Source organism: Triticum dicoccoides, chromosome 3A (genome assembly GCF_002162155.2).
Source record: "Triticum dicoccoides isolate Atlit2015 ecotype Zavitan chromosome 3A, WEW_v2.0, whole genome shotgun sequence".
NCBI lineage: Eukaryota > Viridiplantae > Streptophyta > Magnoliopsida > Poales > Poaceae > Triticum > Triticum dicoccoides.
In genome coordinates, this window is record NC_041384.1 from 738,947,836 (window position 1) to 738,964,857 (window position 17,022).

At 43.9% G+C, this 17,022-nt stretch overlaps 1 protein-coding gene across 1 annotated transcript; it reads left to right on the forward strand.

Moving 5' to 3' along the window:
- Positions 1-12,431: 12,431 nt before the first annotated feature.
- Positions 12,432-15,298, forward strand: LOC119270592. Its single transcript, XM_037552608.1, has 3 exons — positions 12,432-12,737; positions 14,323-14,383; positions 14,997-15,298. Exons 1-3 carry the CDS (start codon positions 12,452-12,454, stop codon positions 15,046-15,048), a joined length of 399 nt encoding a protein of 132 aa, XP_037408505.1. The 5' UTR covers positions 12,432-12,451; the 3' UTR covers positions 15,049-15,298.
- Positions 15,299-17,022: the final 1,724 nt, after the last annotated feature.

Consider the following 17,022-nt stretch of genomic DNA (forward strand, 5'->3'; position numbering starts at 1 on the left):
CGCCCTCCACCCTCGTGGGCCCCCTGTTGCTCCACCGACGTACTCCTTCCTCCTATATATACCTACGTACCCCCAAACGATCAAATACGGAGCCAAAACCCTAATTCCACCGCCGTAACTTTATGTATCCACGAGATCCCATCTTGGGGCCTGTTCCGGAGCTCCGCCGGAGGGGGCATCGATCACGGAGGGCTTCTACATCAACACCATAGCCTCTCCGATGAAGTGTGAGTAGTTTACCTGAGACCTTCAGGTCCATAGTTATTAGCTAGATGGCTTCTTCTCTCTTTTTGGATCTCAATACAATGTTCTCCCCCTCTCTCGTGGAGATCTATTCCATGTAATCTTCTTTTGCGGTGTGTTCGTTGAGACCGATGAATTGTGGGATTATGATCTAGTTTATCTATGATCAATATTTGAATCTTCTCTGAATTCTTTTATGTATGATTGGTTATCTTTGCAAGTCTCTTTGAATTATCAGTTTGGTTTGGCCTACTATATTGATCTTTCTTGAAATGGGAGAAGTGCATAGCTTTGGGTTCAATCTTGCGGTGTCCTTTCCCAGTGACAGTAGGGGCAGCAAGGCACGTATTGTATTGTTGCCATCAAGGATAACAAGATGGGGCTTTTATCATATTACATGAATTTATCCCTCTACATCATGTCTTCTTGCTTAAAGCGTTGGTCTGTTCTCTTGAACTTAATACTCTAGATGCATGCCGGATAGCGGTCGATGTGTGGAGTAATAGTAATAGATGCAGGCAGGAGTCGGTCTGCTTCTCTTGGACGTGATGCCTATATACATGATCATACCTAGATATTCTCATAACTATGCTCAATTCTGTCAATTGCTCAACAGTAATTTGTTCACCCACCGTAAAATACTTATGCTCTTGAGAGAAGCCACTAGTGAAACCTATGGCCCCGGGCCCCCTGTTGCTCCACCGACGTACTCCTTCCTCCTATATATACCTACGTACCCCCAAACGATCACATACGGAGCCAAAACCCTAATTCCACCACCGTAACTTTATGTATCCACGAGATCCCATCTTGGGGCCTGTTCCGGAGCTCCGCCGGAGGGGGCATCGATCACGGAGGGCTTCTACATCAACACCATAGCCTCTCCGATGAAGTGTGAGTAGTTACCTCAGACCTTCAGGTCCATAGTTATTAGCTAGATGGCTTCTTCTCTCTTTTTGGATCTCAATACAATGTTCTCCCCCTCTCTCGTGGAGATCTATTCCATGTAATCTTCTTTTGCGGTGTGTTTGTTGAGACCGATGAATTGTGGGATTATGATCTAGTTTATCTATGATCAATATTTGAATCTTCTCTGAATTCTTTTACGTATGATTGGTTATCTTTGCAAGTCTCTTCGAATTATCAGTTTGGTTTGGCCTACTATATTGATCTTTCTTGAAATGGGAGAAGTGCATAGCTTTGGGTGCAATCTTGCGGTGTCCTTTCCCAGTGACAGTAGGGGCAGCAAGGCACGTATTGTATTGTTGCCATCGAGGATAACAAGATGGGGCTTTTATCATATTGCATGAATTTATCCCTCTACATCATGTCTTCTTGCTCAAAGCCTTGCTCTGTTCTCTTGAACTTAATACTCTAGATGCATGCCGGATAGCGGTCGACGTGTGGAGTAATAGTAATAGATGCAGGCAGGACTCGGTCTACTTCTCTTGGACGTGATGCCTATATACATGATCATACCTAGATATTCTCATAACTATGCTCAATTCTGTCAATTGCTCAACAGTAATTTGTTCACCCACCGTAAAATACTTATGCTCCTGAGAGAAGCCACTAGTGAAACCTATGGCCCCGGGCCCCCTGTTGCTCCAACGACGTACTCCTTCCTCCTATATATACCTACGTACCCCCAAACGATCACATACGGAGCCAAAACCCTAATTCGACCGCCGTAACTTTCTGTATCCACGAGATCCCATCTTGGGGTCTGTTCTGGAGCTCCGCTGGAGGGGGCATCGATCACGGAGGGCTTCTATATCAAAACCATAGCCTCTCCGATGAAGTGTGAGTAGTTTACCTGAGACCTTCGGGTCCATAGTTATTAGCTAGATGGCTTCTTCTCTCTTTTTGGATCTCAATACAATGTTCTCCCCCTCTCTCGTGGAGATATATTCGATGTAATCTTCTTTTGCGGTGTGTTTGTTGAGACCGATGAAATGTGGGTTTATGATCAAGTTTATCTATGAAGAATATTTGAATCTTCTCTGAATTCTTTTATGTATGATTGTTTTTGTTTGCAAGTCTCTTCGAATTATCAGTTTGGTTTGGCCTACTAGATTGATCTTTCTTGCAATGGGAGAAGTGCATAGCTTTGGGTTCAATCTTGCGGTGTCCTTTCCCAGTGACAGTAGGGGCAGCAAGGCACGTATTGTATTGTTGCCATCGAGGATAACAAGATGGTTTTTTTTTATCATATTGCATGAAATTATCCCTCTACATCATGTCATCTTGCTTAAAGTGTTACTTTGTTCTCTTGAACTTAATACTCTAGATGCATGCTGGATGCTTGAACTTAATACTCTAGTATATGCAAGCAGGAGTCTGTCTACTTGTTTTGGACGTGATGGCTATATACATGATCATACCTAGATATTCTCATAACTATGCTCAATTCTGTCAATTGGTCAACAGTAATTTGTGGAGTAACTATACTCTAGATGCATGCTGGATAGCGGTTGATGTGTGGAGTAATAGTAGTATATGCAAGCAGGAGTCGGTCTACTTGTTTTGGACGTGATGGCTATATACATGATCATACCTAGATATTCTCATAACTATGCTCAATTCTGTCAATTGGTCAACAGTAATTTGTTCACCCACCGTAAAATACTTATGCTCTTGAGAGAAGCCACTAGTGAAACCTATGGCCCCCGGGTCTATCTTCATCATATTAATCTTCCAACACTTAGTTATTTCCTTTGCTATTTACTTTACTTTTATTTTACTTTGCATCTTTATCATAAAAATACCAAAAATATTATCTTATCAGATCTCACTCTCGTAAGTGACCGTGTAGGGATCGACAACCCCTTATCGCATTGGTTGTGAGGATTTATTTGTTTTGTGCAGGTGCGAGGGATTCGTGTGTAGCCTCCTACTGGATTGATACCTTGGTTCGCAAAAACTAAGGGAAATACTTACGCTACTTTGCTGCATCACCCTTTCCTCTTCAAGGGAAAACCAACGCAGTGCTCAAGAGGTAGCAATGATTTATTTATTGATTTTCTTCCTTATGAGTGGTGGTCGGGGACGAGCGATGGTATTTTCCTACCAATATATCCCCCTAGGAGCATGCGTGTAGTACTTTGGTTTGATGATAACAGATTTTTGCAATAAGTATGTGAGTTCTTTATGACTAATAATGTTGAGTCCATGGATTATACACGCTCTTACCTTTCCGCCATTGCTCGGCTCTCTATTACCATGCAACTTTTGCCGGTACCATGAACCCACCACATATCCTTCCTCAAAACAGCCACTATACCTACCTATTATGGCATTTCCATAGCCATTCCGAGATATAATGCCGTGCAACTTTCCGCCATTCCGTTTATTATGACACGCTTCATCATTGTCATATTGCTTTGCATGATCATGTAGTTAACATCATATTTTTGGTAAAGCCACCATTCATAATTCTTTCATACATGGTGCTCTTGAGTCATTGGACATCCCGGTACACCGCTGGAGGCATTCACATAGAGTCATATAAGTATCGAGTTGTAATTTTTGAGTTGTAAGTAAATAAAAGTATGATGTTCTTCATTATTAGAGCATTGCCCCAAGTGAGGAAAGGATGATGGATACTATGATTCCCCCACAAGTCGGGATGAGACTGTAACACCCACGATGCGGCTATATCTCCCACGTGTCGGAGCACGACTTAGAGGCATAACCGCATAGTAGGCATGTCGCAATAGGGGTATCCTTTACACATCCCATGTACTGAATAAGATAGGGATAAAGAGTTGGCTTACAATCGCCACTTCACACAATACATAAATATAGCATTACATCATCTTGAATACAATCAAGGTCCGACTACGGAACCAACTTAAATAAAGACAACCTCAAATGCATAGATCCCCTATCGCCCCAACTGGGCTCCACTACTGATCGTCCAGAAAGGAAGCATAGTAACGTCCTGAATCCTCGTCAAACTCCCACTTGAGTTCGGTAGCGTCCCCGGCACTAGCATCATCGGCACCTGCATCTGGTTTTGGAAGTAATCTGTGAGTCATGGGGACTCAGCAATCTCACACCCTCCCGATCAAGACTATTTAAGCTTATGGGTAGGAAAAGGTAGTGAAGTGGATCTGCAGCAAGCACTAGCATATATGGTGGCTAACTTACGCAAATGAGAGTGAGAAGAGAAGCAAAGCACGGTCGAGAAGCTATAAAGATCAAGAAGTGATCCTGAAACTACTTATGTTCAAGCATAACACGAGACCGTGTTCTCTTCTCGGACTCCGCCAAAAAGAGACCATCACGGCTACACACGCGGTTGATTCATTTTAATTAAGTTAAGTGTCAAGTTTTCGACAACCGGATATTAACAAATCCCATCTTCCCATAACCGTAGGCACGGCTTTCGAAAGTTCCAAACCCTGCAGGGGTGTCCCAACTTAGCCCATCACAAGCTCTCACGGTCAATGAAGGATATTCCTTGTCCTAGGATGACCCGATCAAACTCGGAATCCCGGTTACAAGACATTTCGACAATGGTAAAACAAGACCAGCAAAGCTGCCCGATGTGCCGAAAAATCCCGATTGGAGTCGCACGTATCTCGTTCTCAGGGCACCCTAGATGAGCGCTCCGTACAACTAAAACCAAACCCCGAGTTTCCCTGAGGGGGCACTGCAAAGGACTCTAGTTTGGACCGATACTCAGAGGAGCACTGGCCCGGGGGTTTAAAATAAAGATGACCCTTGAGTCCGCGGAACCCAAGGGAAAAAGGCTTAGGTGGCAAATGGTAAAACCAAGGTTGGGCCTTGCTGGAGGAGTTTTATTCAAGGCGAACTGTCAAGGGGTTCCCATTATAACCCAACCGCGTAAGGAATGCAAAATCAAGGAACATAACACAATATGACGGAAACTAGGGCGGCAAGAGTGGAACAAAACACCAGGCATAAGGCCGAGCCTTCCACCCTTTACCAAGTATATAGGTGCATTAAAGTAAACAAGAAATAATAATGATATCCCAACAATAATCATGTTCCAATAAGGAACAATCTCCATCATCACCTGCAACTAGCAACGCTATAAGAGGGGCTGAGCAAAGCGGTAACATAGCCAAACAATGGTTTGCTAGGAAAAGATGGGTTAGAGGCTTGTCATGGCAATATGGGAGGCATGATAAAGCAATTGGTAGGTATCTCGGCATAGCAATAGAACGAACAACTAGCAAGCAAAGATAGAAGTGATTTCGAGGGTATGGTCATCTTGCCTGCAAAGTTCTCCGAGTTGACGTAAGCTTGATCCTCGTAAGCGTACTCAACGGGTTCCTCGATCACGTACTCCTCTCCCGGCTCTACCCAAAGCAAGAACACAAGCAAAGTACCAACAATCAATGACGGTCCAATGCGCAAGCAACATGATGCAAAAATGGCATGACATGCAGGATGTGATATGCAATGCATATGCAAGCGCCGGAAGGAAAAGATTGAACCAGGCCTCAACTTGGCAAACCAAGAGCGCCACTGGAAAGATGAGTTGATTTCGGTCGAAAATGATATAAAGATCACCGGAATCGGATGCACGGTTTGGAAATTGCAAGCAAAACAATAATGGCACAATTCTGCGATAAACAGCACGATGCCATCTAGAATGCAACAAGAAACTAAGCTACTGCACTCTAACCTAGCAACAAAGCACATGGAAGTGATCTACTCAAGATTCTTGACAAAAGATGAACACTGAGCTACGGCTAAATCACACAATAGCGGGTTCAAACAAGCATGGCAAAAGTGCAAAAGATATCAGCATCACAGACTTAGTGAAAATACTAACATGTCAGGAATTAACATCAGGAAGCAATGTTTGGAGCAAGATATCAAAATGCTACAAGAACATAACATAGCAAACAAAGGCATGGAATGAATCTACTCAAAGGATATAACAAAAGTCCCTTACTGACCATAAGCCAAAAAGGATCAGAAGATATGATGGCACCCATGTAAACATAGCAAGTTTCGTTAACAGATTCAGACTTAGTAGAAAACTGGACATGGCAAAAACAGATTAATGAAGGCCTCTTTGCAAGCTCGATTCACTCATCACAAGGCATTGCATGATAAACTAAGCATACTAGCTACCAGCAAGAATACATGATCATGACGCCATGCAAAGAAAGAATAAGTTCATAGCATGCATGGATCAACTATAACAACCTTGGCAAAATTGATTAACACGTAAACAGTCTGCCAGAAACATTTTATAGCAAAAGTAGAGTAAGATTGAGTCATGCTAGGGCACTCCATAAATGCAAACAGGGGCATGGATGGATAGAGCACAATCATATGTCCAAATCATCCTTTTTCGTCTTTCCTCACCATATTCGAATTCGTTTTTAAACGATAAGGAATTAGAAAAATATTTTTATATGAAAAAGTTGCGCATTTTCCATAATTATCCATTGCCGTATCATTTGCGTTAATCCGACAAACTGTTTGCAAAAAAAATGTGAAAATATGTTTCGCCCAGAATTTCACCATTTTCAAATTACTTTTAAATTATATATAATTTGAAAAAACAATAGTTATATGGAAGATGCGGATTTTTACCAGCTTTCGAACGCCATCTTATTTGCTCAATTCCGACAAACCGTTTGAAAATTGTGTCCAAAATACGATTCACGTTTTCAGTTTTGAAAAAACATGATTTTTTTTTCAAAACTACACTTAAACTGTGATGATTTTGCAAAAAATCTTATATATTTGTAATGTAGATGTCAAGAGCTTTCCAAGGATATATTACACGCCCCATATCGACGAAAAGACGATCAGTTCGACGGGATAAAAATTATCAGTACAACTGCTTGAAACCATCAGTTCAAGTAGGGTAACAGAATAATATTCTGTTATGAGAAACATAATATATATGAGAAATTGATTGAATTTAAGAAAAAAGCGAAAAAAGGGGCTATACAGGCACTTTGTCCTCCGCTAGCGGACGGCAAAGAGCTTTGCCATCAGCGAGTAGACAGCAAAGCTGCCACGTGGCATCTACCTGTGCAACCTAGGGGACTGGGCTGGCCTATATGGGCACTTTGCCGTCCACTGGCAGACGGCAAAGATGCAAATGTCTTTGTCGTCTGCCAGCGGACGGTAAAGCATGCTGTTAACCCCCTAACGGACCTAACCTGCCACGTGTGCCGTCGAGATTCTTTATCGTCTGCTGGCGGATGGCAAAGAACATTTCATCTTTGTCGTCCGCCAGCAGATGGCAAAGAGGCCTTTGCCATAGCTTATTCAGTCGTACATGTTGTTGTCTGCTGGCTAATGGCAAAGGCCTTTGCCATCGGCCATGGCAGACGACAAAGTGTCTGATTCTTGTAGTGAATAGCCAGATTGTACTCCTTTAGTAGATCCTTCCACCCAGTAAATTTGGGTCGATCACAAGGATCGTCCATGGCTTATAGGGGTTTCCACTAGCTGGGGCCATTGGTGATGTATAGCGAGAGCCCCTATTTGGGAAGTAGGGCGGGATGCAGAAACTCTCCCCCTGCGCGGTTTGTGCCGGCCCAAAGCAGGGGTGAGGGGCGCCTGTTATTTCATTTTCTTTCGATTTTCCTTTCGATGCTTTTTTATTTATTCATTTTATTCTGTTTCCCTTCTATTTTTATTTTTATTTTTACTTATAACTAAATTCAAAAAATTCTCAAGAATTTCAAAAAGGTTCCTGAATTTGTTTTTGAATTTCTAAAGAAATTTTGAATTTGAAAAATGTTCCTAAATTTTAAAAAAATATCAAAGTTTGAAAAAATTCCAAATTCCAAAAGATTTCCCGGATTTCAATTTTTTGATGAATTTAAATATTGATCTTGTATTTCAAAAAAGTTCCAAATTTCAAAAAATGTCCACAAACTTAAAAATTATCCAGTAATTCAACAAATATTCATGAATTAAAAAAAATATTCTTGAATTTTGAAAGTGTTCAGAAATTCAACAAATGTTCCTGAATTTCATAAGATGTTCTAAATTTAAAAACATGTTCAAGAATTCCAAAAATGGTCACCTCTTTTAATTTATTTCATGAATTTCATATTCAGGAAGGGAAAAAATCTTTAAAATTTCAAAAATAGCCATTCTAATTTTTTTCATTTTTTGAAGGAATTTGAAAAAAGGGAGGAAAAACCCAACCCAAAGAGAACTACAAAAACTAACAAATAGGAAATACAAAAAAATGGGTTCAGGAAAGGTTCTAGAACCTTCCAAAACCAGTGGGAGTTGAACCGCAAATGGGTCGGCCCAATAGGAGGTGGGCCTTATGTTGCTATCCATTGCAGTACGCGGTAAATAGGAATCATCATGTGCTTACATAGCCTGCTAAAACTGGTTGGGGAGCGATTGGCAAGGGGCTAGCACCTGCTTGGCCCCCTAAGTCTCCGCCCCTATTCGTAGCATCGTCGGTCGCTTACTTGCAGCAACACTGACATCGTCGTAGCAAACCATCCAACACTCACATCCGGATGTGACATCGTCTGTAGCATCATTGGCATGATTGTTCTTTGTACTAACACTAACCCAACCCCCTGCCACCACAAGTGAGCGGTGCATTGTCTTGCTGCAATGGTAAACAACAACGCCCGCCAACTCCAGCATGCCAACCTCATGTGTTCGTTTCGGATGAAGAGTATGAAGTCTTGGTGCAGCCTGAAGCCCATTAATCTAGAGGGTTGCGCATGGCAATATTAGTGGATAACAACATTAAAACGCACCAACATAGACGTGCAACACGCTCTTGAGAATGCAGGAAAAGGCATGAGGAATAAGAAAGAGATATGCTACACTTATGTGGTCAATTTATGGACCAGCTTACACGCATAGCTAAAAAATCAAACAAGCACCCTAACCAGTAACGTTATAGGTTTAGGATTCACCAATTGGACCATCGCTCAACCTGTTCGTTGTCGACAAAAAGCTAAAATATGCAAGCTACTTTAAAAAATAAAATTGACATCACACCAAATGAATACACAAATATTCCATGTAATAAAACAATGAAACAAAGTGTATTGTAGTTGGTATTAGGCCATTGGCGTACCTTGGGTCAAGGTTGTTGTTGAAGTCTAGCTTATTCATCGTCCTAAGAATACTTTTCCCCTTTCCTCGAACATCATGCCCCTCTGCCCCGTGTCTTCTTTGCCCCTTTCTCTTCATCACCCCAGCCCTCTCTCCCCCAGATTAGACTGCCTCACCGGTCGGGGAGGCAAGGCCCACGGTCATGTTCCTTTAGTTGTAAGTTGTATGCCTTCCTAGTGGCGGTTGGTTCTCTACCCTTACAAATAAACTAGATCCTCTTGGTCTCTCTTCCTTATCCTCCTGGTGGCCATGAGTGGAATTGAAGAGAGACGATCTGAGGTTCTCTGTTGGACTTTTGTTGGCATTGCCCTGTCTCCTCGATTACGACCCCCTCTTCCATTGGATCTCCATCGTGGTGGTGGAAGGGACTTCGGCGATGGTTGGTAGTTCATTCGTGGATTTAGTGCCTTTTCTTTCTCCTTGTTTTTTTCTCTTTAGGTACAACAAACACATGTTTTCTCCACCTATGCTCAATGGTTTTGGTCCTCATCATCCTTCTCTCTGTCGAGTTTCTTGACTTGGTGCTTCATCTTCTTCTTCCTATTGGTCTGACCGGACGGTTCTTAGGTGTTGCATACATTTATCTACCTTTCGTGGCAACGCCTCCTTCTTCCTTTGGTTAAGTTCTCTCTTATTTTCTGCATCAAAGGGAGGCCTTCTTCTATAAAAGTTGAGCTCAGCGGGTGTTATTCTCCCTTTCCAATCTTCACCTTGAGGTCTGCTTGTGCCTTGGGAAACAACATCTGCTTGAATCTAGTGGTGGCGTTGTTCAACCCGTGTTTTGTTGAGGCGTCTTCCTGCTGTTGAGGGAAGATCACTAACAAGAATCATACCTTCTTCAGCTACAACCTCTATATCTCTGATTATGAGTTCATCTCTAATCGGTGTCGCTGGACCATGTCAGACGCATGAGCAGCCGCGTGGGCTACATGAATCCCAAAAAGGTGCATGCCAACACATGGAAACTTCCCTGTGAGCAAGGGCCCGTTCTTTTGGTTACTTAAAAGATAAGCCATCTCTTCCCTGGCTTTTCCCATAATCCGCCTCTCTTATTTATTGGAGCTCCTAAACCAGTTATAGGATAACTAAACCAGAAGTCTCAACAAATTTAGGGTGCCTTATTTTTTAAATTAGGAAGAAGCAGCTTATCTATAATTGAGAGGCAACTTATTTTTTCTAAGCCCCCCAACAGAATTGGTAGTTGATTCTTTAGGATATACTACCCACCTAGTGTTGATGAAAGCAAATTGTAAGTTAAAATTGCCTAAAAAAGTTCGAAGTAAAAAAACACTTTTTCAGATCCTGAAAAACTTTTCTCGGTTATTAAAAGAAAACTACTAGAATGCCCGTGGGTTGCTACAGGCTAAAATACATATAAATAAATTAAAAGAAAAAATAAGGTCGTCTTCAAGGTAACTCACTTCTCTCTCATAGAGTCGAGCATGTACGGGCATCAAATGGGCGCCAAGCGAACGTCTCCAAAATTTAACAACCTAGACAGTTCGGGCTCCCTCAAATTAGCCCATATGTAGGAGAGAAATGTGGTTGTCCGGCCTATTTGACATGCTATCACCAACATGCGGTCCCAACATAAAAACCCCACCCCACGACGCACTCTTCCATTTTCCTGTCATACCCTACCCTTCTCGCTCGGTTTTCCATCATAGCGGGACATTTCTCGCTAGAGCCCTTTTCACTTAAACCAGATGATGCCCACCGCACCTTCGACATGGCGCCCTATCTCCTTCATACTATACTTCCCCATGGACCATCAAGGAGGAATCCCCCGCCAAGAGTCTTCGATACCCTTCCCAAGTGTTCGTGTTGAAGGGCTTGACATAATCCATCCATCGATGACTCATCCCTTGGTCTAATTACCTTCTGACATTGAAGGGCCTGATGATGCCGGGAGCGCTGGCTCCACGGAGGACGCAGCTACTGACGGACTTGGAGGTGCACCAAGCCGCCTTAGGCGACCCCGGGTGCTTGATCTCCTCCGCTTTTCAGTTGCCCTCCGCTGCTTCTATAGGGGATGGGCGTCCTCTGGCCGCCGGCGGACCGCCACGCCAGCGCACCAACCCTCGCGTCGTCAGGCCTCCATCCCCTTGGGGTCTTGCCGCTTGAGGAAGAGGGTGAGAGGGGCAGGCTTGGGGAGAGAGGGGCTCTACTAGATTCGTCGCCGCCGCCAACGATGCCTCTGCCCGTTGTCACCATCCTTCTCCTCCGCCCCAACACGGCGCCACCGTTGCCCCTGCTTCTCCACCCAAGCGGTGACGTCCCAGCCGGTCCATCCCCTCAGCGACACGGTTGCCCCACACCCATCCTCAGTGCCCACAACACGAGTTGGCGGCTAGGGTTAGCCGTAGGGGTGCGCGCAGGGAGGGAATGGCGAGGAGGTGCTGGGTATCAATTGGGGAGACAGGGGTGAGCCGCGCTGGTGGCGGCCGACGCGTGAGCCGGATGGCGTCGCCAGAATCCGAGGGGCGGCGGCGGATCTCAGAGGCGGCGAAGGGCTCAGCGGCTAGGGGAGTCTTGACGATAGAATGAGGAAACAGATCGAGGGGAGCCTCGTGGCTGTTTTTTTACAATCGAGGCGGAGAGACGAAAGAAAAATCAAAGGATGGTGGGAGAAGGGACGAGAAAAAAACAGCGAAAAAAACCAGCAAAGGTGGGAGGTGGGACGAAAAAAAATCCGGAACGGAGACTATCAACTGCTCCATTAAGAGTAGAGATATACTCCCTTCGTCCCAAAATACTTGTCTTCAAAATGGATAAAAAAGGGTGTATTTAGAACTAAAATACATCTAGATACATCCCCTTTTATTTATTTTGATGACAAGTATTTTGGACAAAAGGAGTACTTGTTTCCGTTTTTTTACTAATAAAAGACCTATGCAATCTTAAGAAAAAGTTCCACGTGCACGGCGGCTGGCGTCTACCAGCTGGCAGAAACGACTCGGTTTCAACTATATTTGCGTAAAAAATGGGGCGATATCGACGTCTGGGGACGACTGCTGGGTACCCAATCACCCCAGAGCCGATTGTAACGCCGGCTCGCCCCCCAGGCGGAGATTCTTATTCCTACTATGTGGGCCAATTGCTGGAGATGCTCTTACATGTGAAGTTCAGATCTGAAGCGTTTAGCTTCCGAAAACCCACGCCATCGGCCGAGAGAAGATCCTCTGAGAGATCCGCCCCGATCCCGCAGAACACCACGCCCTTCTTCCTCCTCAGAAAGTTCAACATCTCGCCGCTTGTTTCCGGATCTGAGCGAAGGATCTGCGGCGTCGGGTCTCACTGGGGGAGGATGAACTGGATCGGGCGCAAGATCCACCTGTACAATGTCAACATCGGCCTCTACATGCTTGATTGGTGGGAGCGCTACCTCTTCAGTATCCTTTCACCCTTCGCTTCATGTTTTGATTTACTGAACTGCTAAAGAATTCGCCTTTTGCGTTATATTGAGTGCGTTTTGGTGGTGCCGAGGTTGTTGCTTGCTGAATCTGACGGAACCCTGCAGCCGGTAGTGAGTTATGTTGCTTATGGGATTTAGGGGTCTTTCTGGTTTTGAATTACATGCCTTCTGTGTTAAAGGAATTACTATATTTCCCGTTTTGACTAGGATGGTTTAGAATTTATATTTTATTTGGTAATTCGGAGGCTGTAGAATCTAATTAGAGTTTGCAAGGGTTTTCGTTTAGTTGTTGTGTAGAACCGATTTGATTTGTCCTAGCATATTCTCTAGACTACGATATCAGGCATCTCCAGTCGCCAACCGATTTGTCTATACAAGCCAAGCCGCCTTCAGCATACCCTCCAACCTGGATAATTGACTACTACCAAGGGGCAGTGCAGGACTAAGCTTGTAGGTCACATGCCTTAGCACTTACTCTAAATCTGTCAATCTGCATCCTCAAACCAATTAGATCTTGTGCCTTGCAGAACTATGAAAAATAATCTTATACAATGATGAATATGTGAATATCAATACATAGATATATCACAAGTGAATCATCATAGGGAATCCGATGATACAAAACCTAATAACCTTCTGAACTATGACACAGCAAGCCACTGCCTGAAAATGCACGCCGTATGTAAATTGCCATCTCCCATTGTTGTTGAAATGACTCCCTATAGTTTGGTTTTCTAGCAAAGGTTACAATGCGAAAAACTTAAAATAGTAGTTATCAGTATAAGCTCAGCATATCTTTTTCACCAAACTAATCATCTAGGCAAACAGACCTCATACCCTTCTGTCCGAATTTCTATACAAACTACTCTTGTCTTCATGAATCCAGATAACTCCACCTTCATCTTACTGTGATTTTCTTGCGACATACTCGAAACTGTTCAACTATATAATGGAGTACTTTTTTTACTCTCCTCATTCTTCCTGCAACTCTTCCGTCTTGCAATAATTTGGTATCCCCCCTTCCAAATTTCCAGTGTCAAGTTCTCTACATGCCAATGTTTTTTCTTTCCAGAAAATGCAAAAGGCTCTGTGTCTCACTGCATTGATAGAAAAGCAGTTTATGTACAGCTGTAGAGTTTCGCACCACAAACAATACCACGGCCCTACAAGCTAGGCATCATTGGAATTACCGCTGCAATGCCTAATCCTCCCGCCTTCGACCACAGCTGAGCTATGGTTCATACTCTATGTTGCCATGCATGCAAAGATATTATGATGTGTCAAGTGTATCCACTGCCTTGCCTGTAGAATATGTGTACCGTGTGTATAGTGGAACTAGGAAATGTTGTTTGTCGTGAGGGACATTTGTTTTTCTCCTTTTTGTTCTGTCAGCAACTTTGTGGAAATTGGGAAGGTTTTCAGACTGCATAAAAAAATCTAACAGATCTGGACTTTTTCTATTGTATTTGAAGTTTTCAACACTTGAATTGTTTCCAATTACTGATGGATCTCAGCAAGCCATTCAGAAAAGTTCAAAATATGTTATCACTTAACTGTTACAGATACGTTGATGCTTTGCCTTCTCTGGTACATTCTACGGTATCTCATTGTGTTCTTTCAAAGGTATATTCCTTCTAGCCTTGATCTGCTTACATCATTTCATATTTAAGCATGTGCTGAAGGTTTTTCCAAGTGTCATGTTTTTATTACCCCATAAAGACATCATCTGCTACTTACTACTTAGTACTTACTACCATCCTCATTCGGATCAGCTGTTGCAAGGAACTCAGGCATGTACAATGCAAGGTGTTTAGGGAGGCTCTTGTGAAAATGAACCAGTTTTTTTCTTAAGCGTCGGTGCTTATTTGTATAGCCACTTACTTAGGCACCTCTGTCCATAAAAACAAGCACTAGTGCTTCAGCAAAATCCGGTTTATTTTTACATGCACATCTCTAAGCACCTTGCATTTTACATGGTCTCAAAGAGCTATTCAAGAATAAGATCCTTTAGGTTATGTCTTTTCCGGCAATATAAATTTTTGAACATGGGAGTAGTTAAGCCGGCAATTCAAGCATACAAAGTTACAAACTTCGATTGATTATATTGGTGTGTCCCCATTCTGAAAAAGCTCCAACACCTCTGAAACTACCTCTTATTCAGTTGTCAGTTTGACATATATATCTCATATTTGGTTTGTTTCAGTTTGAGCTGACCTGGCTTCTCTATGTGTTGTAGTAATCTGGAGACCATCCTACAAGGTGCGAACTATCTTCTACAAGGTAGTTAATCATCGAAGGCAAAAGAATATATGTTGATGGCTTTATGGAACTCCCCCTGTAATCTATGTTTTGATTAGTCTCGGCTGAGAAACTAGAAAGGAACGACTTATGTGTTGTTGTGTTTGTAGCCGTCTTTTACTGTATGAACTTGGCTATACACTGTCCATATGTATAGCCCTCTGTATTTTGGAATTTAGCTATTTTTTTACCTTATGTACTGTGGACATTAAATTAATTTTCGCTGAATCGTTTTTATTACTAGTTATGTGTGATTTCATATTGGTACCTCTGCCTTTGTTGTCATCTGTGGACAAACTGTGAGAGATCTGATGTCTTTCTTGACTGGTGTATCAGTCGCAATGCGTGTAACACACAAATTTGGTGTTCAGTTTGATTGATGGGCTTTTCTGAATCAAAAGATGACTTTGAAGTCAAAATCGACGAGCGGTTTTGGTCAGAGGTCCAACCATCGATCAACTTAAACCCGGTGGTTTCAACGTCGTTCCCCTTCTCCAGAGGAATCCTTTGTATCGAAGCAGCAGTAATCCTAAGCCTTTTCTACACACACACCCACACACACAACGTTGGTCCAGGCTTATACGTCAGTTTGTTCTGGAGCGTCAACCTTCGCCGCTCACGCCGAAGGCTCGGCTGTCACACAATCCCACCTGTCGGGGCACCGCTTGAAATGCTGACCTGAGCCTCGTGAGCTGCACCCCGTCGTCCCCAGTTTCAGCGCCTATCGCTTCTAGCACGCCGTGTGCGTGACCGTGTTAGTGTTCGTTGTGTGGTGATTTCTGGTATCTCTCGCAGTGCTCCGGAGTTGTAGGCAACGAGAGGCAGCGAGAGGGCCGCTCGCTCGCCCCGTTCAGCTATGTTTTACCTCGTGATATCGATCCCGGCGATCCTCCTGTTGCTCGTCCTGGCGCTGGGGTGCTACATGCTCGGCCGGAACCGAGGCGGCCGCGCCGCAGCCGTTCGCGCCACCGGCGCCGCCCAAGTAGCAGCAACGTGGGAATCTTCGTCAGTAACACTATATGCCGGTTCCTTCCCCTGTTTTTGCTTCCATCACTAGTACTGTTTTTTCTTTCTTTACTTCTGTCTTGGATGTTCTAGCATGCTCCATATCTTGCAACCAGTGTCAACAGTCCAGCCTAGATGCCTTCCTTGTATTCGGGTCAATAGCTTCTGTGTGACATCTTTCCTGGGAATTGGACGGACTGCGACGTTGTTGACGAAAATGGCTCTGTGGCGACACTATTAAGCGAGCAAATAGCCCAGACACGACATGGCCCTTAAGCTGAACTGATGCCCTCATTAGCTGTTATGGGCCGGACCCACAACTTATCCACGTAAAGCGCGGGACCCACCACATGTCCAGTAAGCCCGGGACCCACCTGTTCGCAGCTAGAAGAGACGACCGCCCGTGCCCGTCCGCCGTATGGGCTGGACCCACAACTTATCCACGTAAGTGCGGGACCCACCACTTGTCTAGTAAGCACGGGACCCACCTGTTCGCAGCTAGAAGAGATGACCGCCCGTGCCCGTCCGCCCATTGCTTCCCCTTTCTTCATTCTTCCTCTTCTCCGGCGAGCTACTGCAGATGTTCACCTCAAATTGGCGTCAGCATGGTCCAGTGCCGCTCATAAGGTGCCCTGACTACCCACGCCCAGAGCCTCTGAAACGGTGGGTCAGTAGGACTTATGAGAATGGAAATCTTGGGCAGGAATTTGTGAAGTGCTTGAGCAAAACAATGGCAGGAAGGGATGGCAAGGTTAGATCTCAGTTCTTAGCCCGTTCTTTCACTGTCGTTTGCTCCGATATCTCCATATTTTGTTTTCCCCCTCGAATTTGGAATTTACGGTTCATGTTGTTGTTTTCAGATCCTGAAGAAGTGCACACATTTCGAGTGGATGGATGATTATGTTGAGAGGATTCAGTTCGAGGGCTACATTGATTCGAGCGGCACCGCAACCTGGGAG

Bases quoted from the DNA above. Each gene is read 5' to 3' on its own strand.
- LOC119270592 (XM_037552608.1), top strand. From the start codon at position 12,452: ATGCTCTTACATGTGAAGTTCAGATCTGAAGCGTTTAGCTTCCGAAAA. The intron at 12,738-14,322 runs GTATCCTTTCAC...TAACTGTTACAG, and splicing joins GTGGGAGCGCTACCTCTTCA to ATACGTTGATGCTTTGCCTT. The intron at 14,384-14,996 runs GTATATTCCTTC...TATGTGTTGTAG, and splicing joins CTCATTGTGTTCTTTCAAAG to TAATCTGGAGACCATCCTAC.